The 24597-nt window shown below is 33.7% G+C and overlaps 1 protein-coding gene across 1 annotated transcript in view; it reads right to left on the reverse strand.

Moving 5' to 3' along the window:
- The window catches only part of LOC129218198 (CWF19-like protein 1), a gene marked incomplete in the record, with an annotated part of 185432 nt that overhangs the window by 127696 nt on the left and 33139 nt on the right, over positions 1-24597 (reverse strand). The window contains 1 exon segment of the mRNA XM_054852413.1: positions 23496-23571. Within this exon segment, the coding sequence (XP_054708388.1) occupies positions 23496-23571 (76 nt within the window).

A 24597-nucleotide genomic window follows, 5' to 3' on the forward strand; every position in this document is an offset into this window, starting at 1 on the left:
AGTTTACATCGAAATCAACAATGATTCCCCCTTAAAAAGGGGCAAAAGACCCCCTTAGGAACATCCGAATGCAACCAAAAGGGAAGGTGCACAACTAGACCCCACTAGGAGCTCTAGGTACCGAATTTCAACTTTCTAGGACATATCGTTTTTGAGTTATGCGAGATACATACACACATATATACGTACATAGGGACGTCACGAGAAAAACTGTTGTAATTAACTCGGGGGTCGTCAAAATGGATATTTCGGGCAGTGGCGTACTGGGCCGCCGAGGATACCGGAAAATTCCCGGTGCGCCGGTTGCCCTTAGTGCGCCGGTGCCTAAGTAGTTTTTTTTTTAAATCAAAGTTACTTTCGTTATCGGTTTCTGTTTTTCTCATTCTCAGTCCAAATTTCCCTCCTTTCCAAATTTATCTATTTCCCAAAGAAAAAAAATGGTAGCGGAGTTTTTCCCTTTTAAATTCACGAATTGTAAAAACACAATAAATAACTATTCAGCGCCGACTTAAACTCAATTGAAACTAATAAACTTTTCCATTAAAAGTCTTGGCTAATATGGGCACCCATATGTAAAATTTTAAGGGGCGGGACTGATATTTTGCAATGGTTCCTGTTGGCCTAGCGCCCCTTATATAATAACTTAACGAATTCATCTCACCACTTATCCCACCATAATATCAGTCACTTGCCTAATCATTGAGAAATTTTCAACGATGTTTTTCTCTTTCTTCTAATGCGGACGCCTGATGACGTATCTCGCACGTGCAATCGCCGATCTATGACATCACGACCTTCACGTAATCGGTGATGCATCGTAACAGATCGGCACGTGCCTGATGCTCATTGGCCAGGTGCTACGCTGGCGTGTATCAGGTGATTTGGCGTCCGCATGCAAATGAGTTAACTTACGATAAAAGGAAATGTTTCGAGTAGAAAGGAGACTTTTTTCGGTGTTTTCTCTCTGGCAAGTTGACTTGAGTGTTCGTTTGCTTTTATGCAACGATGCGGGTTCTTTCTTAATAGATATATAATAGATTGATATAGCTCAGCTCTAGTTCGCGTTGTTTCAAATGTTTTTAATTTTATTTAACTAACTTTAGCTAAATGACCAAATAAATTTGGTTTTTATTTTTAAGTTGTCTTCAACTATTTTTTAATCATGCATTTCTAGTCATACATTGTAATTAGGTTATTGCATTTAGAGATTATTAGTTCTTGAGCATTCTCTTGCTCATTAAAAGGTTATGGGCAACCTGGACTCTGTTTTCGATGGCCTATATTTTCAGTAGGACTGGAGATGGAAATGATGTTTTTGACGTCTGTGATAATTTTCGATGGGGGGGCCGTATAGAAGATTTTTTTTTCGACAAGAGCATACTGATGATAAATATTAGATTATTTGTGCTCATTGATATTGTCTTCCGACTTTCTGTCGAAATAATGGCGAATCCCCAGATAACTATTGAGAAATTAAATGCGCACAAATTATTGTGTCATGGGCAAGCAGATATGAAATTTGTCCTGATGGAGAAAAACGCCTGGGACATTGTAACTGGTAAGGAAACAGTGCCAGTAGTCTCTAAAGATTCAGGATTTACTGAGAGAGACGTTCGTGAGTTTTTGGCCAGAGAACGAGCGGCATTATCTTTAATATATTTGTTTGTAGACAACGAATTCAAAAGGATAATAGAGCATTGTGAGTCGCCAGAAGAAATCGTGGGAATGTCTAAAAGCACACTTTTATCCTGATAACAGGTGTGTGCATATGAGAACTTTTACTGAATTAACAAACTGTCGAATTGAGCAAGGCGAATCCAATTAATCTCTTCGCATCAAGAATTCGTCGAATTTATGACAGGATAAAGGGAATCGACAAGAATTTTTCTGAGTCATACTTAAATTTTCAAGTTTTGAGATATCTTCCATCGAATATGACAGCATTTGCCAATCAATTTTGAGAAAGAAACCCGAGGATTTTTCTTTTGATGCGATAGTACAGGACTTAATTTCTGAAGAGAGCAGATTAAAGCTGAAGGACGAGGATAATATTAGCGCCAACTACGTTGCTCCAAAAGAAAAAGATCGTGTTATAATTGCGGACGTACAGGCCACATCCGCAAAGATTGTAGTTTTCCAGAGAGGAACCGCGGAGGAAGTCCATCCACAAGCTCCAAGAAGTCAAGTTATGGCCAGAGGAGGTCAAGAGGAAGAAACAGGAACCAGTATACCAGAAGAGGCAGCTCCTCATCGCCGAAAAAGTGTGAGTACTCTTCCAAAACATTTTTTTATTTCGGAAGCGAACTTTAACGAGATAGACTGTAATCCTTCATCATGGGCATTTGATTCGGCGGCCAGCCATCACTTTGCAAATAATAAGAACTTTTTCCATAAATATGAACCTGTAAATGATCGAAAGATGGCCGTAGCAGTCCAAAATCATGTTTTTCCAATTGAGGGGGTTGGAGAGATAAAGTTAAAGTTCGGTCCTAAGACCATTAATTTAGTAAATGTGATGTATTCGCCGCATTTGCGAAGAAATTTACTGTCTGGTCCCAGATTTGACCAAGCGGGAGCATGTTTAACAGGGGGAAAAGGTTTGGTAACTGTATCAGATAATGGCGAAATAATTTTTAAAGCTAAAACTATCTAATGGCATTTATTTTGTTAACCCAAAGGTAATTCAGAAAATGTACATAAAAATGTTAATTATGAAGCTAGTAGTACTGAAAGCTTAGAATTATGGCACAAAAAGATTTGCTCATGTAAATGTCGATAATATAAAGAAAACTGCTGAATATAAATGTACTAGGGGTCTACCAGTTTTTAAAAATGATAAAGTAAATTGTGAAGATTGTAAATTAGGAAAGTTCAGACGCGTATCTTTCAAACCAATGGACGAAATTCGATCAAAGAAACCTTTAGAATTAATTTATAGTGACATTTGGGGGCCATCGAGTATTGAAGGTAGAAGAGGTGAACGATACTTTCTTTCAGTTGGTTGACGATTATCCCCGTAGAACGTCATTGTACCCATTGAAAAATAAAAAATCAGGCAGCAGAAATTCTCATTAATCATATTAAAAGGGCAGAGAGATTTCTGGGAACAAAGCTGAAAGCAATAAGAACTGACAATGGAGGGGAATTTTCAAATACAATTTTAAGTAAATTTTGTCAAAATGAAGGAATAAAACATGAATTCACTAATAGTTATACCCCTGAGCAAAACGGGGCGGCTGAAGTATTTAACAGAACTGTGGCAGATGGTACTAGGGTAATTTTAGAAGAGAGTGGTATAGGTAAAAACTTTTGGCCTGAAGCCATGTTGTATTTCACGTACACGTGGAACCGCGTATGTCATCGAGATCAAAAACTAACTCCTTTTGAGCTATATGGGGAAAATCACCCTCAATCAGACATTTGAAACCATTTGGATGCGTAGCCTACGTTAGTGTGCCGAAGCAACGTCGGCAAAAGCTTGATCTTAAAGCCCAAAAAGGGATTTTAATTGGGTATGCATTTCGGACAAAAGGGTATCGAATCTGGATTCCAGAAATGATAAAATTATAGAGACCATAAATGTCAGATTTAATGAGGGAAAATTTTTCAAAGACGAATTTGAGTCTAAACGCAGTGGAGTCGTGAATGGGCACCATAGAATGGTTAAATGTACCAAAATCAGATGAAGATGAAATTCCTGATGAGGAAATCTTAAAAATTCCTGAACTACCACCTGTTCATTCAGAAACAGAAGAATCAGATCGGGGGGAAACTGAATCATCAGATGATGAAAGTGATAAATGTTTAAAATTAGCAAAATGGGAAAGAAAAGTCGTACCAAGACCCGATGGGTCTCGTAACGATATCTATTATTTTGAAAAGGGAAGCAACAAACGATTGAGATCAATTTATGATGTAAAGGAAATATTGCAGAAAAAAATAATATTGTTTATCAACCAGACATATTTTGCTTCTAAAGGTAAAAATACTACTGAAGGAGAGATTGATAACTCTGTAAAACAGCAACGTAATTAATGAATTTTCTCAAGCATGACTAGGACATCAAATCATTATTCCTAACACTTACAAACAAGCCCTTAAATCGCGAGAAAAAGACAATTGGATAAGTTCAATGCGGGAAGAATTAAAAGTGATGCAAGATCGCAAAGTGTGGAATCTTGTCGAATTACCGCATGATTCTACTCCAATTGGTTCTCGCTGGGTTTTTTACAGTCAAAAGAAATGAAAATGGGGAAATTTTGAGATACAAAAGTCGCCTAGTAGCTTTAGGGAGTTCTCAATTGAAATATGAGAGTTATGATCTTACGTACTCGCCAGTTGTAAATTTCAGCATTATAAGATTTTTCTTTTCTCTTTTGGTGGTAAAATTAAACTGGGTAAACATCCAATGTGATGTGAAAAAATGCTTACCTTTATGCACCTATTTCAGAACCTATATATATGAAACAACCACCTGGTTTTGTAGAAAAGGGGATGGAAAATTTATATTGTAAAACTAAATAAAGCAATTTACGGACTCCACCAAAGTGGACGATTGTGGTTTTACGAAATAGAAGAAAAATTGATTTCAATAGGTTTTTGTAAATTTGAATGGTGTAACTGTGTCTATATTTATAAATCTTCTGTAATTTTACTTTTGTATGTAGATGACATTGTTTTATTTGGAAAGAGTCAAAATGATATACAAACTGTTTTAGAAATGTTACAAAAATACTTTGATTTAAAAATTTTAGGTAAAACTAAAAAATTACTAGGCGTGGAATTTGAGGAGGATTTGAATTGTTTTTCATTAAGTCAAATTGGCTATATTGAAGAAATTTATGAACGTTTTGAGAAATTCAATATCCCTATCTCCTCATTGCCGATAAGTAAAGGTATATATATACACTAAACTAGATTGTCCAAATAACGAGCAAGATGTACAAGATATGTCAAAAATACCGTACAGGAATTTGTTAGGTTGTCTTTCGTTTCTAGCAAACAGAACAAGACCAGACATTAGTTATGCTACAAACATTTTTAGCCAATTCCAAAATAAACCCCGGTATAAAGCATTGGGATGGTTTATTAAAATTATTAGGCTATGTTTCTAAAACTAGAAATTACAAACTTAAATTACAATGCAATGAAATTCAAGTTGTAACATATTCTGATGCAGATTTCGCCTCTAACAGAGACGATAGAACTTCACTCGGAGGTCAGATTGTTTTCATTAACAAATCGCCGATTTCATGGCGAACATTTAAACAAAAGTGCATTAGTTTATCAACGATGGAATCAGAGTTTATTGCAATGACAGAGGCCGGCAAAGAACTTCTTTGGTTTGATAGAATCATTGATGAATGTGTTAATAAGGGGGTAATTAACAAGGAACACAAAATTAAATCTGTATTAAAAGTTGATAATCAAGCTACAATAGATTTTGTGAGATCACCGATCGAAAATTATAGGACAAAACATATTGATGTAAAGCTTTTTTATATACGCGATTTAATTTATAAAGATATATTTGATGTTGAATTTGTTAGAAGTAAAAAATAACATGTCTGATGTATTTACTAAGCCTTTGTCCTCGATCTGAACTAATAAAGTTCAATGAAAATGTTTTTGTAATGTAATTGCTTTTGTGATATTTTTAGTAATTTAATTTTTTTGAAAATGTAGTAATGTGGGAAAAGTAAACTATTTTAACTATCGGGAACGGGTTAAAAGTTATATATATATATATTTTTGCGTTTTACAGTTTATATTTGTACTGTTCAAATGTGTTTTATACCAAGTATTTGTATACTCGCCTAGGTTTTCCCAATTTTTTGCAGATTGAATGTGTTTATATGACATTGGACTGATTGACTTTTTACTGACTTGGAAAATGGGAACAGTTTGAACGGACTGGAATCGGATTGAGTGATATTTTGTTATAAAAGAATTTGCTTGTTGTTGTATTTAACTAATCTACTAATCATGTTTATATTTATTCAAAATCTTTTTGTAAAACTAGAGCTGGTATTGAGATTTGTTAGGAAATGAATTATCTTTAAATGTATAAGAAAATAATGTTCATAAGATGGTGAGAGGGGGGGGCATTGTTGGCCTAGCGCCCCTTATATAATAATTAACGAATTCATCTCACCACTTATCCCACCATAATATCAGTCACTTGCCTAATCATTGAGAAATTTTCAACGATGTTTTTCTTTCTTCTAATGCGGACGCCTGATGACGTATCTCGCACGTGCAATCGCCGATCTATGACATCACGACCTTCACGTAATCGGTGATGCATCGTAACAGATCGGCACAGTGCCTGATGCTCATTGGCCAGGTGCTACGCTGGCGTGTTATCAGGTGATTTGGCGTCCGCATGCAAATGAGTTAACTTACGATAAAAGGAAATGTTTCGAGTAGAAAGGAGACTTTTTCGGTGTTTTCTCTCTGGCAAGTTGACTTGAGTGTTCGTTTGCTTTTATGCAACGATGCGGGTTCTTTTTAATAGATATATAATAGATTGATATAGCTCAGCTCTAGTTCGCGTTGTTTCAAATGTTTTTAATTTTATTTAACTAACTTTACTAAATGACCAAATAAATTTGGTTTTTATTTTTAAGTTGTCTTCAACTATTTTTTAATCATGCATTTCTAGTCATACATTTAATTAGGTTATTGCATTTAGAGATTATTAGTCTTGAGCATTCTCTTGCTCATTAGTTCCAAGATATTTTTGAACCAAGGCGCCTATTTTGGACATCTGACTTTCCTACGGCGCATTTCTCTCTATAACTCGGTGGCAAGCAAGGATTTTACTCCGAGGGGAGAGGAGTAGTGGGGGACTGAGGACGAAAAACTTTTATATCGTCTTGGGATCGCTTTCAACGATAGCTCCTTCCCTACACTGTAACAAATTTCGGAAACGTTTCTAGATATATCGGAAACGTTTCCGAAATAGTAGGAATCCTTCATCCAATAGCGAATTCCTCAATAATCAGAAAGCTTTTTGTTATTTCAAGATATCAAGAAGCGGAAGTGATGACGCAACGCTTCGAAACCTATTTCATCCCTCCAACACAGGCGCCAATGAGTCGGAAATAACGAGAACTTCCTTTTTTCTTATCTATGGTTGCTGCAGTCAGCAACTGTTTAGCATTGGATCGCTTGTTATTTCATGTCTAGAGAGTAGTAAAATGTGTCGAAACTAATTTTACGCCTTTGCATTTTGGACTGCCCTTGATTTTTCAGACGATGTACGCAGCTATTAAGTTAGTTAATAACCATTTGCTTCTTTACAATTTCCAATGCGACCATAATTAGATATATATTGTGTGTTCAAGCGTGAATAGTTTCAACACCCGTGTTTATACTTAATGAAACGAAACCCTTTGGATTACTTATTCAGTTGTAATGGAGGTACTTAGATTTTCTTCCGCTCATGTTCACTTGTAAGTATTAATGAATATTTTAAAACATGTTGTTATATACATTTATATTTTTGTTGATTTGCATTTGATGAGGCTCCAATTGTAACAGTTTTTGGGTTTATCGAATTAATTTAAAGTTATCCTACATACCTATGTGCGCGGTGTACTATTTGTTGTAACCAACTGAAACTGATTAATTACGCAAAAGAAGTAAGATTTATATTTGAGAAGCAATCACAGAAAAGTTATTTCGAAATACTTGGATGTACATACATTTTGGTTCAAAAAGAAAAAAAATCAATTGTTTAATTCATTAGAAATATGGTAATGCAAATATTTTCTAGTATTGTAATATGCTTCACAAAAAATGTCCCGGTATAATTTATCTTTTTTTATAATAATTTATTCATTCATTTAAAAATATTTATACCATTAGAAAATGACCATGTTATCTATTAGTAAGAACATAGTTATGAAATTAATTCATCTGCTTATTCATTTTGTTAAATGTGGTTAACAATAAAAAAATTCCTTGACATTAGTTCCGAAAATAACATTTCCTTCGTGGATATACTAGTTTAATGTAGGACAGTCAGGAGGAATGAGTCAGTGGCAAAAATGGAACAGCTGCATTTACATGCTGAAATAAAAAGTAATATTATTTCATGTCATCGTTTTAAAAGTGATCAGTTTTTAAATACTATGTTATTAATATGCAATGCACATATGGTGAGAAGACGAGGGGCGTTCACCACGCAGACTGTGCCATTGACATTTTCAAGGGGTTGCTTTTTTTAAAGTAGGGGGGGGGGGCGCTTTATATCATTTTATGGGTGCACCATCACTCTTATGGTGGGGGGGGGGGGAGCTCTCGTATATATGAAATGGAATAATCATGTAATAGAGTTCAATGTTTTAATAAATAAAATATATAATGCATTTTGCGCACACTATTTTGATTAAGTATCTATATTTGTGATAAACTGGAAAAGGGCAAGAACAGAGGAATAAACCCGAATGGTTCCAGCAGGGGGACTTTGGTGTCATATTTAAATTCATCAATTTCTCTGTTGGTACTTTTCGGTACACTTTGTTCGTCAAAGAAATTGACTTGACGTGAAAGAATTTCGGAACGAAAAGTGTAGGTAAGTTCTGTCAAATTTTATCCGAAAATAAAAGCTATCAAGTTTGATACAAGATATGTTTTTAAGTTTTGCATTAAAAATACAATATGTTGATAATTTTGTCTTGAAAATATTGAGAGAAAAACTGAAGTTTAATATTGTTTAACAAACAATCCCACTTTTGAGAAAGTACTCCCCTTCCCTCCCCCGACGATTTTGTGATTATGAATGAAACTACTATATTATTTCAGAAATTTTCAAACATTTATAACTGTGCATATGTTATGCTGTTAACCATGCTATTTGTCATTAGAAATTCAGAAAAAAAAATCCACGAATGATTCTAAAATTGCTTGTTTCATTGCTCTTAGATATGAAAGAATTGAAACTGATATGGCATGCAATACTATTAAAAAAGAATTATTTTTTAGAAAAAAATCACGGAAAAAGGATTCCGAAATTCTCAGAAACGTTTTTGAAAATTGTTTGGAGAATTCCGAAATACTCGGAAACGTTTTCGAAACTTTCATGAACCACAGCTGCACAGAATACTCAGAAACATTTCTGGAAATTACGGAAAGAGAATTCCGAAATACTCAGAAACGTTTCTGAAAATTACAGAAAGAGGATTCCAAAATACTCAGAAACATTTCTGGAAATTATAGAAAGAGGATTCCGAAATACTCAGACACGTTTCTGGACATTACAGAAAGAGGATTCCGAAATACTCAGACACGTTTCCGGACATTACAGAAAGAGAATTCCGAAATACTCAGAAACGTTTTTGAAATTTCATGAACCGCAGCTGCACGATATACTCAGAAACGTTTCCGAATTTTTTTTACAGTGTAGATATGAAAGAATTGAAACTGATATGGTATGCAATACTATAATAAAGAATTATATTTCAGAAAAAATCACGGAAAAAGGATTCCGAAATTCTCGGAAACGTTTTTGAAAATTGTTTGGAGAATTCCGAAATACTCGGAAACGTTTTCGAAACTTTCATGAACCACAGCTGCACAGAATACTTAGAAACATTTCTGGAAATTACGGAAAGAGGATTCCGAAATATTCAGAAACGTTTCTGAAAATTACGGAAAGAGGATTCCGAAATACTCAGACACGTTTCTGGACATTACAGAAAGAGGATTCCGAAATACTCAGATACGTTTCCGGACATTACAGAAAGAGAATTCCGAAATACTCAGAAACGTTTTCGAAAATTTCATGAACCGCAGCTGCACGATATACTCAGAAACGTTTCCGAATTTTTTTTACAGTGTAGATTCACCACTGATATAACTAATCATAACTAACAGCATTGCATAGCACTTCAGTGTTATTCAGGATTCAGAAGCGCTGCGGAATATTTCAACTGTTTCATAATTCTCTAATTATAGTGAAGTAATTGAAAATTCCGTAGCGTTGGCGTGCCCCCCCCCCCCCCCCATGAAGACTTCATGGCGCTCTGATTTACCCCCACCCCCAAGAGTTTGGGAATCAAAAGTACAGGTTACATGCTTGTGTTATATAGAAGATACTAGCTGTGTTGCCCGGCTATGCCCGGTCCACCTTGAAACTAAAAACTGTGTCAAATGACGTATATTCAACAATCAGGTTTAAATAAATAAATTAAAAGTAAACATCATGCAAAATTTCCCTCCCAAACAATGACGACAGATATTAAAATACTTTAAAGAAATTAAATCGAGAAAGATGGATTTTAAAAGCGTAACCATGGAAACACAAAATAAAATAAGTTTAAGGAATTAAAATGCGAAAGAAAATGGTTCACGATTTGAATGGGAAAGAGATTTTTTGAACTTGATTTAAAAAGGCTTGTAACTTTTTTTTCCTTTCGAGATGGAAGATTAGTTTTTCGACCATAAGTCGAGATGGATCTGGAGTAAAAAATATCGCTTTTTCACAATGGCGTCAAAAAAAAAAAAAAACTGTGGACAGTTCCTTCACTTTTTATTGATAGATTTAATGAAGAAAGTAGTGCTTAAATTTCAGCTAAGCCTAAAAAAATTCGAGCTAAAAACACAAATAACTCCCGCCGTAATTAAGTTAGATGATTGAAACAAATTGCGTAGAACGCGGATAATTCTACCCTTTCTAACAATATGTAATATTAGTATATGTGCATAATTTTTCACCCCCATATTCGGAATTTTATGTGAAAATTGAGTCTATATTGGAAAAAAAAATTAGTCGTCAAATTTTTTTTTTTTCAAATATGTGTACAAACCTTTCCGGGGCTAAAAGAAAGATGCTGTGAAAATTTCAGCGAAATGGGCCGGGTAGTTCTTGAGTTTAGCGCATTTAAACAAACACACGCTTTTTTTGAAGACTTCATTTTATACTATCTACTCGCTGATTCGAGGATGTCTGGCATGCGAACACTTAGGGGGCCGAGCACAAAGGGGGGGGGGGTGAAAAGAAAGGCGAACGGAAAATTTCTTCTCAAAACAATTTTTTTCCCAAGCTTGTTCGCATTTCGCCCCCCCCCTCCAAAAAAATATATATATTTAAATATGTTTCATGATATTCTGAAGTATACAGTTGCGCGGCGATTAGTGACTCTCCTTCCCTAACATCACTGCAAATAGCCTAAATACGTTTTTACAGCTACAATTTTGGAGGGAGAGCACAGCCCAACACACCTTCTTTCTAAAAAAAAAAAAATCGGATATAATCTACAATTGCGTTTTTAAAGTTTCAATTTCAAAATATGGTCGCGGAGCATCAACGAACTTCTTGAGCCCCTAACATTACCAATGATAATCTAGAATGCACTTTTAAAATCAAATTTACAACATTTTCCGGGGTGGGCCTCGATCTCCTTTCCATAGTTCAACCAAAGATGGTCTAAAACTGCGTTTAAAGAGCTAAAATTTCTAAAATGTTCCAGGAGAGAACATCGGACCCCCTTTCACTATCATAATTCTAGATAACTTAATTTTAACGTTTCAATTCCGAAAAATAGACGAGGGAACGCTCCCTTTCTTCTCCTGCTCCTAACATTACCAAAGATCGTTTAAATGTATTTTGAAAACGAAAAAAACCAAAAAAATTTCGGGGGAGAAGCCCTCGCACCCCACACTTATTTTTGAGTGAATATTATTCTCATGATTAGGTTCATATTGTCAATGCTTAGATCTAGTAATAACCAGATTCTTAAACCAGAAGATGAAGACATTCTCTTTCTCTTTATTTAAAACTAGCAGTACTCGCACGGCGCTACCCGTGCTAGAAATGTAAAAAAAGTTCGTAAAAGAAAAAAAAACTCCCCCCCCCCTTCTGATGTGCAATGATCATTTTTCTGCAACCAAAATGCGTACCAACCTTTTCAAAAAAACCTATTCAAGTTTCTTTGGAATTTAAAACTATTCGCTAAAACACATTAAAAGATTAACAGTAGCTATACAATTCAAAATAATCCTTCAACTGTATAGTTCATCGCTTCACGCGCTAAGTAACCACGCTACCGTAACCCTGTCCTTTAACGATTTTTTTTTCTGCCATTTAAAATGTTTCGCCAAACAAACAATACTAAATGAAAACGCTCTAAAGAACAATCACAATTTAATAATACGACAAATCAAATTATTTACTAATATAAGTAACTATCTTCAACTATAAGAACAAAAACAAACGTTGAAGAAATAAGGAAAACAAAACCCAATAGAAAAAGCCTACAAAATCAAATTATGTACTTGAAACATCAAAAAAAAAAGGAAAAAACGCATTCCAAAATTTGTTCGCTGACCACTACAGACCCACAATAGCGTAACATCTGAGCCGTGCGGCATGATTCCTTGCAGCTATCGACACTTTCGGCCAGCGCCAACTCGATGAGTTAACTCCGCCATCTATTAGGAATTCATAGAACTAAACAATTAATTTGCAATTACAAATTCTTCGGTCAATCTGATTTTTTTTTAAAAAAAGCCGATAGCCTTAATCAATAAATGGAGTATTCAACACAAAAATAATTTTTCAATTTGAACCAGTAGTTCCTGAGATTAGCGCGTTCAAACAAACAAACTCTTCAGCTTTATATTATTAGCATAGATACGTTTGAAACAATTAAATGGCTGCCATTTTCGTATACCTGCAGTAGTGCATTTTAGGGGGGGGCACAAATGGAATACGCGAGAAGCTCAAAATTGTATGGGCGGAGGGGGGGAGGGAGGTTTTTTACTTTACCGTCGCCCCCTGAAAAAAACTTTTTTTGTATCCACCTCTGTACTCGCCCTACTTTTTTTGACTTCGCGGGAGACCTGGGGGGGGGGCGCTCCTGGGTGTAGCAACAGTTTCACATTTATAAACGTATAAAACATCGTTTCCAAGTCATCAATTTTAAAAATTTTGTGGAAAAGCTCCTCTTCCCCCGTCCACGAGAATCCTGTCACAAAGTTATAAAACCTCGTCTAAAGTTTAATTTTTAGAAGTTAGAACTTCGATTTCGAAAAACTGCCGTGGATGAGTACCCGATCTCCATTTCTTCCTTTCAGGTTATCAAAGATAGCCTAGGTCTCAAATTACGTTTTGATACTTCAATTTCAAAAATCTTTCGTGGAAAACAGGAGAACCCTTCAAACGCAATGTTTCCCCCCATTAAAGATCGTCTAAAATTTCTGATTTAAGACTTCCATTTTGAAAATTTCCCAGGAAAAATCCCCGAAACCCATGCTTTCACCTGATGTCATCAACGATAGCAGACGAAGGTGTAATTAGGATTTCAATTTTGAATAATTTCCGCCCCAGACACTAATCTCTGCCAAACATTATTAAAAAATATTTTTTTTTATTGCATATTTGAGATTTATTTCGAAAAATTTCTAAGAAGAGCTCCAAACCGCATTCCTTCCCCGTTCACTAACGTTGTCTCAGATTCCCCTACAATCCTGTTTTGGACTTCAATTTCGAAAAACTTCCGATTGAGCACCCCCCCCCCCCAACGCAGAACACCCCTTTTTCTAACATCACCGAAGGAAGATTAAAAAGAAAAACTTTCTCTCTCATTTCGTCAAACGGTAGGTGGGGGGGGGGGGGAGAGACAAAAGCTACATTTCTCCCAGGGCGCTGAAGATTATATACTTCTCTGTTAGGAAGTTCGTCAAGTTTAATGTATTAGTTAGCTTGGTGGATTGCGGGGGGGGGGGGGTACGAAAATAGAACAAGGCGCCGGTCAAGTGTATTTCCCGGTACACATTTTTGACCCAGTACGCCACTGAATTCGGTGTATGTACATTCCTAGGCATATATCCACGTGTTATCAGGTCGAAAAAAACCTCAACATTCATTCGGGGGTGAGAAAAATGCAAATTAAGGCCGATTTTTGAGTGAAAGTTTTTTCGCAAATACAATACTTCCTTTTTTGCAAAAGGAAGTAAAAAAGGAATTCAGAGCACCACCGAAAAATTCCAAAAGTTAAGTGATAATTTGGAATTTAATCATTTAAAAAATGCTTGGAGCTCCCTCTAGATTTTTTTTTAAATTAAAATTAGTTTTATGATTCTTTGGTGACGTTAGGGGGTTGGGTCTCCTCAGGTAAATTTTCTGAAACTGAAGTGTTAAAAAAGCAAGTTTAGGCTATCTTTGGACACGTGAAGATATTGAGGAAGTTTCTGGGGTGCTGTCTGGCCGGAAAGTTTTATAACAAAACTGAAAAACACGTAAATGTAGTCTGTATCTTAGTGGTTTAAGGGCCTCCCCTAATTCCAACAAAGACTGGATTTTTCTCCCAAAATATTTTCAAACTTAAAATCAATTTTGTTACATTTTTGATGACGTTAAAGATAATAGGGAATATTCAGGAGCTCTCTGGAAATTTTTCGACACCAAAGTTTCAAAAACGCAATTGTAGGCTATCTTTGACGGCATAATTTCCCAATGTTTCCAAAAATGTTGGAAGTCAGATGGTTTTCCCAGGGCTGTGGAGTCGGAGTCAGACTGATTTTATGGTAAAGGAGTCAGAGTCGCAGTCGTTCAAAAACAGGCCGACTCCGATTCTGCGCTTCTTTTTTTCATTAATATTCACTGACTCTCCCTGCATTTTTTAAAAACTGATTACCAATTAGTTCGATTACATGTATAAAGGTCTACTAAAAAAAATAACTGTCATTGACAATCCAGCTGGCTTAATTGTTTATAGAACTTTCTGTAATTACTACTTAAGTCTAACTAAACGCGATTTCAGCCGTTGTTTGATGGACAATGTTATGAGAGAGAGTTTGGAGGAGAGGGGGGGTCCCACTGGAAATCTTTTTTGAAACTGTTGCTCATTTTAAGCTCTTCACCACTGAGAAAAAGTATTTCTAGTATTCCTTCAGAAATTTCTAAAAACCAAATTTGGAGCCAACTGTTATGACTTTAGGTGATTTCGTGTACATCTGGGGTCCTTACCTTAGAATTTTTCTGAAGTTTAAGTTTCAAAAACCCAACTTTAACCTACTTTTGGGTACATTGGATGAAATGAGGATTTTAAAGTTCGAAGTCGATGTCCTAAACTTCTTTAGACTATCTTTAACCATTATACAGGAAGGGTTAGGGCTTGACTGCCCTCAGGAATTTATTGGTATTGAAATTATAAAAACTCAATAATCCATATTAGGCTAAAAGAAGAGATGTGAAGGGATGGGGTGGGCATTATCCCTTGGAAATGTGTCAAGAATCAAGGCCTAAACTGCACTTTTGGACTGTTAAAGGATAGTAAGATTCGGTTGCTCTTTCAGAAAAATGTGACATTTATGACATTTATCGAGAGTTTAACAACGCAATTTTAAGCTGTCTTCTGTGGGTCATATATCTCCGGCTTAAAACACATTTTAAAGCTATCTTTGGCAGACAAAGCTATTTTAAGCTATTTTTTATTATTTTAAAGCTATTTTAGACAGTGAAAAGGGGGGGAGGGGTAAAATGGAATCCTCCAAAACGCTGTTTTAGGCTATGTTTGGCCAAATTAAGGTAGGAAGAGATGGTAAATGGCTCTCCTCCGATATTTTTCAAAATTAGAGATCGAAATGTGAAAGGCTTTGCCTAGAGATCAATTTACTAATTAAAAACCTTTCCTTAAAATGAATGACTAAATGTGAAACTCATTGTATAAAGGAATTAGTTGATATAATACAGTTGTACAAGCAATTATTATTCCAGTTGTGAACATTTTTAAAAAAATAAACATAAAATTAATTCTGTGTTAGTGAAAATTTTGTAGTCAATGACCAATCAAAGCAATTGTTTAAAAAGATATGCTATTCTGAAAATGAGCAAGAAATCACGCACCATTTGAGACTCTCTCCTTTTACTCTTGTTGTCACTTTCCTTTAAAAAAAAGATTTTTTTTTAAATTTAAAGTATGGTAGTTTCCTAGGAATATACTTAAAATCAAGTGGTACCTTCATCATATAACGAAAGGTTATGAAACTTACTGTTTCCGCTGTAATAGTTAACCTTAACAGCAAAAAGAAAAAAAAGCTTGATTCCTTGGCTTAACACTACCACCTCCCTTAGCCTGTAGTTCCAGACAAAGGAAGAGAAAAAAAAAACACTAGTGCTGAGATGTCCACTAGAAAAACACATGTTTTGTATTAGAGTGATTTTCTTATCATAGTTGTACTAAAACCTTGCAATTTGAAGACCCTTTTTTTTTCTTGTTTGCCTCCAGTAATTGATCATCAAATACATGATTTCCTTATTGCGGAAAACGTGTTAAATTTTTCGCATCAAAAGTGCGAAATTGGCGCCCCCAAAAATTGCCGCCCAGGGCAGACTGCCCCCTCTGCCCCTTCCTAGCTATGCCACTGGTCCCCAATGAAGATCAATGACCCTCTTAAAGCTATCCATCCCCTTGCTCATTACGGCCTCTTCCAGTAAGTTGTTCCAAGTGCCCACGACCCTACTGAAGTCGCACGTTTTCCTGATTTCCAAGTTAGCCTGAGATTTAAATAGCTTAAAACAATGACCCCTCGTCCTGCTTTCCGTGCAAAAATTTATTCCATTAACATCTTTCATTTTGATAAATTTAAATAACTCAATCATGTCCCCTCTGACTCTGCTTTGCTCCAGGCTATACATATTAAGCCTATTAAGCTATATAGGTGCTTTAAGGCATTTAAATTGAAAGTGAAAAGTAAATATAAGTGCAAAGATTTGTCTCCTGATGTACAATGTTGAGAATTACTAGCTGACCCATGCAAAGCATGGGTCAGCTAGTAATTTTCTTGACAGTTCTGCTTGACGGCAGAAGTTTTTTTAAGTGAATGCTTTTGAGTAATGATAGCCAAAAAAAAGGGACTTGTTTATTTTTCCCTGATTGCAATGAAAAGACCTTAAAATAATGTCTTACTTATAAAGTTTAAAGAAATATCAAAAAAGTTATGGCTTACCTACAAAAAATGTCTTTAAGAAACCATATATATGATGCTGTGATTTACCATATTAAAATAAATGTTCTGTTTTCATTCAATACAACAACACAAATGTGGTTCAGAATCCCTCCTCCAATGAGTTAAAATATTTTCACAGAAATTTAGATCAGAATTCAGCAAAGGAAAATTAGTCACTCAAAAACTACATTTTCTTGTCCATGGGAGGATTGATCCTATGGCCTTCATGTTCATAGTCTGACTCTTATTACCTACTGAGCAAATGGCTCCTCATCTTGGGGTGCAATGCACTAAAATAATGTGTAATAAGGTGACAAAATAAATTGAAATTGATGACTATTTCGTTAAAATATTTTTTTAAGTTATGACTACAATTTATCATGTTAAAATTAATGTTTTATTTCTTGATTTTAATAACAGAGCTATAATTCAGAACATTTCATTGAGTTTAGATTATGTATTAATGGAAATTTGAATCAGAATTCCGCTGATAAAAATAAGAAATTAAAACGACATTTTTTAGCCTATGGGGATTTAACCTCACATTGTTAGCTCAATGCTCCAACCAAATGAACCAATGGGCATTCCATTTTGGAATGCTTTACATTAAAGCAATGCATAATCAAAAACAAAATAAAACATTTTTTCTTTCAAAAACATAACAGCTACAATGTGAAGTGTCAGTCTATTTTTATCGAAAGCAAAAGCGGTGAAAAGAAGCTTTAAAACAATGTCTTAGTTATAAACATCAATAAAACAACAAGCAGACAAGGTTACAACATAGATAAATGACCAGAGATGAAGCTAGTAGTGGAAATTTCATCGTATGGTCGAAAGACCCAAAAATTTATACTAACATTAAATGTAGGATGTCCTGTTCCGAAAAAGCTAACATTCAGGATTACATTGAGCTAAACGCACCTCATGTGAAAAATGAATGAAACTAAGACCTACTCGATGATTTTATTAGAAAACTCTTCTACTGTTACAATATTCCACTTGATGCTTTTTTAGAATACAGACACCATTTTTTGCTTCATTTAAAAGTGAAACTTCGTGAAATTATCAATAGGGACTCTTCTTTTTTCCAATTTTCTGCAGATGATCTTCATTCCCTTAAGGAATTTAAAGAAGCATATATTTTCACTGTTGTTGACAAAGCCAGCTCTAATTTTTTGGGTCATTCCATGTCAAATCAACCAATCACTCAAAATGACCATCTCAGATTTTTATGAAACTTTCAGGGATTATACTGTTTGACATTCTAAATTCAGATCTACTTTTTAAAAAAATCTATCTTTTTTGGTTAATGAGTTATTATTTTTTAAATGTGTAAAAACTCACGTTTTTTTACTCATCTGTTGTGCTTAAAAATGCTACAATTTTAGTTCTATGTGGTCAATACAGTTGGTTAACAGCTCATTTTAAAGATAATTGCATGAGCTTTAATTTGACATGCAACTTGCATATTTCTCTTAAATTTTTAACTGTTTTTTTAATTTTAAAATTTAAAATTTAATTTTTTTTAAAGTTAGTGTCTTTTAAAAATTTTGAAAAAAATATATGTTTTAATAAATACATCCTAAACATTTCAGAGTGGGGGGACATGATGGGATCAGCAGTTATAGCAAATAATGCAATGACTTTTTTTGTAAAAAAAAGAAAAGAATATATATATATATATATATATATATATATATATATATATATATATATATATATATATATATATATATATATATATATATATTTTTATTAGACATTTTTTTAGATTATTTTCTTTTACTTTTTTAAAATCATATTTTTTAAAAATTAATCTCTTACTTTTTAAAATTACTTTTATTTTAAATTTTCTTCCCCCTGTCAATTATATGAATGGTCTAAAGACATTATTAAAAATATCGATTTCATATATTCAACAGAAAAAGATTACGAAAAAGAATTAGCATTTCTGAAAACAAGGTTTGAAGAAGCCATAACAGTGAAAGGAACTCAACAGTTCCACAATTACAGACCAAAAAACAAAAGCAGTTTTCGTTAAATATTACTCCTTTTCACACCACACAAAAGAAGAGATAGTAAGCAAACATGATGATGCTGATGATTTGGACTTGAATGATATAGTTGATTTTGTAACATGTGTATATAATAATGAATGGTGGCTAGGTTGTGTTTTAGGAATTGAAAATGAGGAGGTTAAAGTAAGTTTTTTACAACCTCATAGACCTTCTCCATCCTTTAAGTACCCTCATATTCCTGATGTATTGGTTGTAAATAGAACGGAAATACTAACCAAAGCTGACTCTACAACACAAACTGGAAGGGCTTATAATCTCTCAGAATCTGAACGTTCAAAGGCGAGTAAAAAGCAACTTTCCAAACTGAGGAGATGAAAGACTTATCTGCCACAAGGTATTTTTATGTATCGAATTTTACTTTGTGTCTATACATTTCAAAATTACATCCTCGAAGTTTCTGTGCTAGTTCTGTTTACTGAAAATCAAAAGAATAAAAGATAACCAAAATTTAAGATTTTTTTTAAATTTAAAGGTTTTTTTTAATTAATTGAACTATTCATAGTTTTACTACAAAATGTTTATAATATTAGTAAAAAAAACTAAAACATGTATATTTTGAAATAAATTTAAATTGTTAAAAATAGTTTTGTGCATTTAAAAAAATATTTTTTACTTATTTATTGTTTTTTTAATTTTTAAACAAAAATACTTAGTAGCACAATTGCATTATTTGCTATAACTGCTGATCTCATCATGTCCCCACTCTGAAATTTTTAGGATAAATCAACTAAAACATATTAAAAAACATATATTTTTTTCAAAATTTTTAAAGGACACTAACTTAAAAAAAATTTTAATTTAAAATTTAAAAAGTCTTAAAAAAATTAAAAATGCAAGAAAAATATGCAAGTTGCATGTCAAATTAAATCTCATGCAATTCTCTTTAAAATGAGCTATTAACCAACTGTATTGACCCCATACAACTAAAATTGTAGCATTTTTAAGCGCAACAGATGAGTAAAAAAACATGTTTTTTTACAGATTTAAAAGATTAATAACTCATTAACCAAAAGAGATTAATTTTTTAAAAAAGTAGATCTGAATTTAGAATGTCAAACAGTATAATCCCTGAAATTTTCATGAAAATCTGAGATGGTAAATTTGAAAATAATTTTTTTTTTGGTTGATTTGACATGGAATGACCCTTTTCTATCTGTTGTAAAAAACTTGATGCTACTATTATAACATCTGACACGTTCCACACTAAATGAATCTTCCATCATAAAAAAATTCTTTGCTGCCTACCAACTCATGAAATTACCCCGTCCTAAGACTATCCATTTACCTTACCTTTATGCAATTCCCAAATTCCACAAAACACTTGTTTGTTTTCGTTTTATATTTTCTGCAATTAACATCATTGGAAAAAATCTCAGTGTTAAACTTGAATTTTATCCTAAAAAGATTTTAAACCAACTTCAGCTCTGTCAACAGAAATGGTATTGAATAATCGATAACAGCAATGATGTGATTAAACTACTTAATGCGCTCGACATCTTTCATCTGAAACATTTGATTTTGAAAATCTGTTTACCAACATTCCACTCAATGAACTGCAATTCACAGTTACTGAACATTTCAAAACAGTTAATACTTCACTCAAAATTACAGAAGAAATTTTTTTCAAACTTTTTAAATTTTGCATCTTTTACAACTATTTTAAAAATGGCAATTCTTGCTTTCAACAAATTAATCGTATTGCTATAGGTGCTAACTTTAGTTCTACCCTAGATAACCTTTTTCTTTCATTTTATGAAAGAAAATTTTCTATTGATAATCTTGGTACTACACCTTTTTGTTGCAGATATATTGGTGATTTATTACGTATCAACTACTCCAATTTCCTGAACTCAGCAAAAATATTTATCATAACTCCCTCACATTAAAAAAGACTAGTAGTTCTAATTGTAAAATTTTTAATTTTCATGACATTAAAATTAATGTTGACTTCAACTGTGAAACCACTATTTATGATAAAAGACGCGACTTTCAATTCAAAGTTAACTGTCTGCAAAGTTTTTCTTCTTGCCTCAGTAAACAAGTTTTTATTGGCATCATTGTTTCGGAAGCCATCAGAATCAAAAGAATTTGCAACACTATTACAGCATTCAACCAAGAAATTAATCTACTTAAAAATAAACTACTTGAAAACCATTTCCCAAATAATCTCGTAAATAATATTTTCTCTAGCATAACCATTAACCAACAGTTCACTTCACTGTAATCTTCTAACTGTTCAGGTGTATGATTTTTCTGGAGGAAACCATGTGATTGGACTCCAGTTGATAATTTTTTATGAAATGTGTTTTTCGGTCGACCTGGTCGACCGACAGGGACAGTTTAACCCCCTGGGGTCGAGTCGGGGTTAAACTGTCCCTGTGGCCCCATTTGCCCAAGTCATTTTGGGCATCTAAAACTGGTAAACTGCAAACGCGGTAGGCACGGGGGGGGGGGGGGGGTTTCGAGTGCAATGCAATGCCTTTATATCATCGCCTCAGAGCAACAGTAGGATATCTTAGTGTTATTTTTAGGATTAGATGTCTTAGTGTTGCCCTGAGGCGATGATACAGAAGTTTGGAAAGATCTCATTTGGAGTATACTGTTCTGTTTCGGTCTCCGTATCTCCAAGAAAGATTATATATCATGCCAGATACGAATTAACAGATTTCAGCACCAGAAAGAAATTCATTATATTATAAAGCAGTGCTAAAAGAGCAAGTTAGTGAAAAATATCAAAGACAAGTTTTGAGATTACAATGAGCCTGCTTTTTCAATACAAAAAGATGTAAGTAAATGGATACAAAGTCATGCATTCCATTCAAAAGCTTAGATATTCTTGCACTAAAAAAAGGTTTCTTGTAATCAGTAGCGGGAGAGAGTGGTCGCACCGGGTGACACTCAAAGAGGATTTCATAGTTTATAAAAAGTATAAATACTTTAATTCTGAAAATTTCTACCAATATATCTTAAATTATATTTAAGCTAACAAATTTAACAAAATAAAGTGTCCAATATTGCAGGGAGAGGGGGAGGTTACATTTATCATCTGGGACAAATTTTGCATAAAATGGATTAGCAGTTCATATTTGTATTTCGAAACTTATGTTATGCCACAAAAATAGAACTGAATTTTTTCTGAAATTATATAAATTTTATATTTAAACAAAACAATTATAAAGTTTTTTTTGGGGGGGGAGGAGTCAGTGACACTACGAGTTACCGATACGTGTGACATCTGTGCTAGGAATTCTACTTCTTGTAACACCAAAATACATGTTGCCTTTCTTGTTGCTATTTTGCTCTTTAAATTTTGCTTTTTTTCTGGCAAGTGACTATATGATAAATATACTCACTTGCCAGAAGTTCATCAACATATCTTTTGTCTATAACTATGAACGCAAGTGCAATTCTTTCATGTTTTGGGAGAAATGAAAGTCTAACTCTTCGTACCTTGGACTGACACACTGCAAATTAGCATTAGTGTGAAAAAATTAGAGATTAAAATGCACAGGAACCCTGGAGCGGTGTCTGTACATCGGAGCAGAATTCATGCATTGGTTTAGAGAAAAATTCTTAACCGGTTTAAGGATGTAGGATGCACACCAGTTTTTGGCAATGCATCGCCAAGTCCTACCATTTACTGTAAAAACAATACATGTTTAGTGAAATGAATATTTAATTAATATCTGCCTTATACCTTAAGGTTGAGAGACTGTAGAACAACGATTTATGTTAAGCCTAATTATATGACCACTCTACCCCATCTTACTTGAACTGCTCTAAAATATTATGTAAAATAAATACAGATAGCTGTTAATGAGGAAGTGTTCTTGAGACATGTAGGAAGCTTCCTGTGATATCAATCTGTCCCAAATTCAAGTAAACGAAATTTCCCAGAGAAGTTAAAAGAGGTGTTCAGATTTAAAACGTTTCATATGCACAAAAAAGAACTTTATCCCTTAATGAAATGTTGTCAGTTATAAAATTTTGAATTCAGAATATAGTTCCTAACCGTTAACCTCAAAATAAAAAAAAATACTCATACAAACATTTATTTCCAAGCTACAGCCATTTATTTGATGTATGACCACTTTACCCCATTGACCACTTTCCCCCACCAGACCCTAATTAATAAGAAAATTGGCTAACCTAATTTGACAAAACTTGTTAACTTAATTTTGAAAAAAAGCTTGATGATGGAAAAAAAACTAATCACCAGTCAGAAATAAACAAGATAACCACTATTGAAGAAAAAGTTAAAATTATAAATAAAATAAAAAAAAACTAATGGAAAAATTTTAAAATTAAAATTAATTTTCCCCAAAATCAATCAGCAGCCGATTAAATGTTCATCATTGTTAATCGGCCAATTTACTTATCAGTGCATCCCTAGTATCTATTCTTTCATGCACATTTCATATTTGTGTACATTTATATTGGGTGGGAAATTTCGCTTACCTTCAACAACACCAGATCCTATGAGCTGCCATTCATCTTTTTTTGGTCCAAAAAATTCTCCCACACATAATACACACTGAAAAAGTTTTAAAAATCAATTTCAAGAAAATTAAAGATAATATATAACCTTAATTTGAAGGTGTAGTTGAAAGATTTTTGGTTAATAGTGTATAAAGAAAGGAACAAAATATATTTGAATCGGTAAATGCAAAAACTACATAAGTCAAGAATTTCCAAAGAGAAAAAGAAGTCATAACTCTCCCAAATTTTCAAATGATCGAACAATTTTTTACCCCTGTAATAACAGGCATTTGTGTTGATGTCATGGCAAAATTGCATAGTTTCTATTAAAATTGGGCTCAGGAAAATTTAAAATGTAATTTGGACTTGTGCTGTTTTTGCACTCAATTGGTTTTTAGACTTAGAGGAAAAAGTTATCATACATTCAAAGTTTATATTTATTCGTGATTTCATCCAAAAAGAAGTAATAGTTGCTTTACGATCATAACACAGGTATTCAAAAAAAATTAAGCTCTTACAAAACCATAAGAAATCAGGATTTTAAAAAACTTTACAGTATTAAGAAATATAGTCTAACAATTACAATGGAAGATTATTACAAAAATTTTAGTGGTTGTAGCTAAATCTATCAATAAAACAGGAAATATAAAATAAAGTATAGGTGTGTTAAAGTAGGGTTCTTAAAATACATGATTGTCAAGCTCATTGTCTCATCGTCATGTGAAGTCGTTGGCCAGGTAAATAGTTCATCATAAAAAACTTTACAGTTATCGGGAATGTGTAATAATTTTCTTGACGTTGTCTTCCATTTTCTTTATGTTGATTAGAACTTGGACTGATGGGTAGGCATGGCTTGAAGGAAAATTGACATCACGAGAGGTAGGTTTCAGCAACTGATAGCTGTGTTTATGAATCCCATTAATGAGAGTGATTGCTGTGATAACCCCTTTTTCTTTAGAGTTACAGTGGAATTCTTTGTATAGAGTCGGAGCAAACTTGAATTCACAATTAAAACCACGTCAGTCACTGACTCGTATCGTTTTTGCACAGAACGTTCAAAAGTAACCTGAGCGTGGTATTT

The sequence above is a fragment of the Uloborus diversus genome, chromosome 3, assembly GCF_026930045.1.
Source record: "Uloborus diversus isolate 005 chromosome 3, Udiv.v.3.1, whole genome shotgun sequence".
Lineage (NCBI taxonomy): Eukaryota > Metazoa > Arthropoda > Arachnida > Araneae > Uloboridae > Uloborus > Uloborus diversus.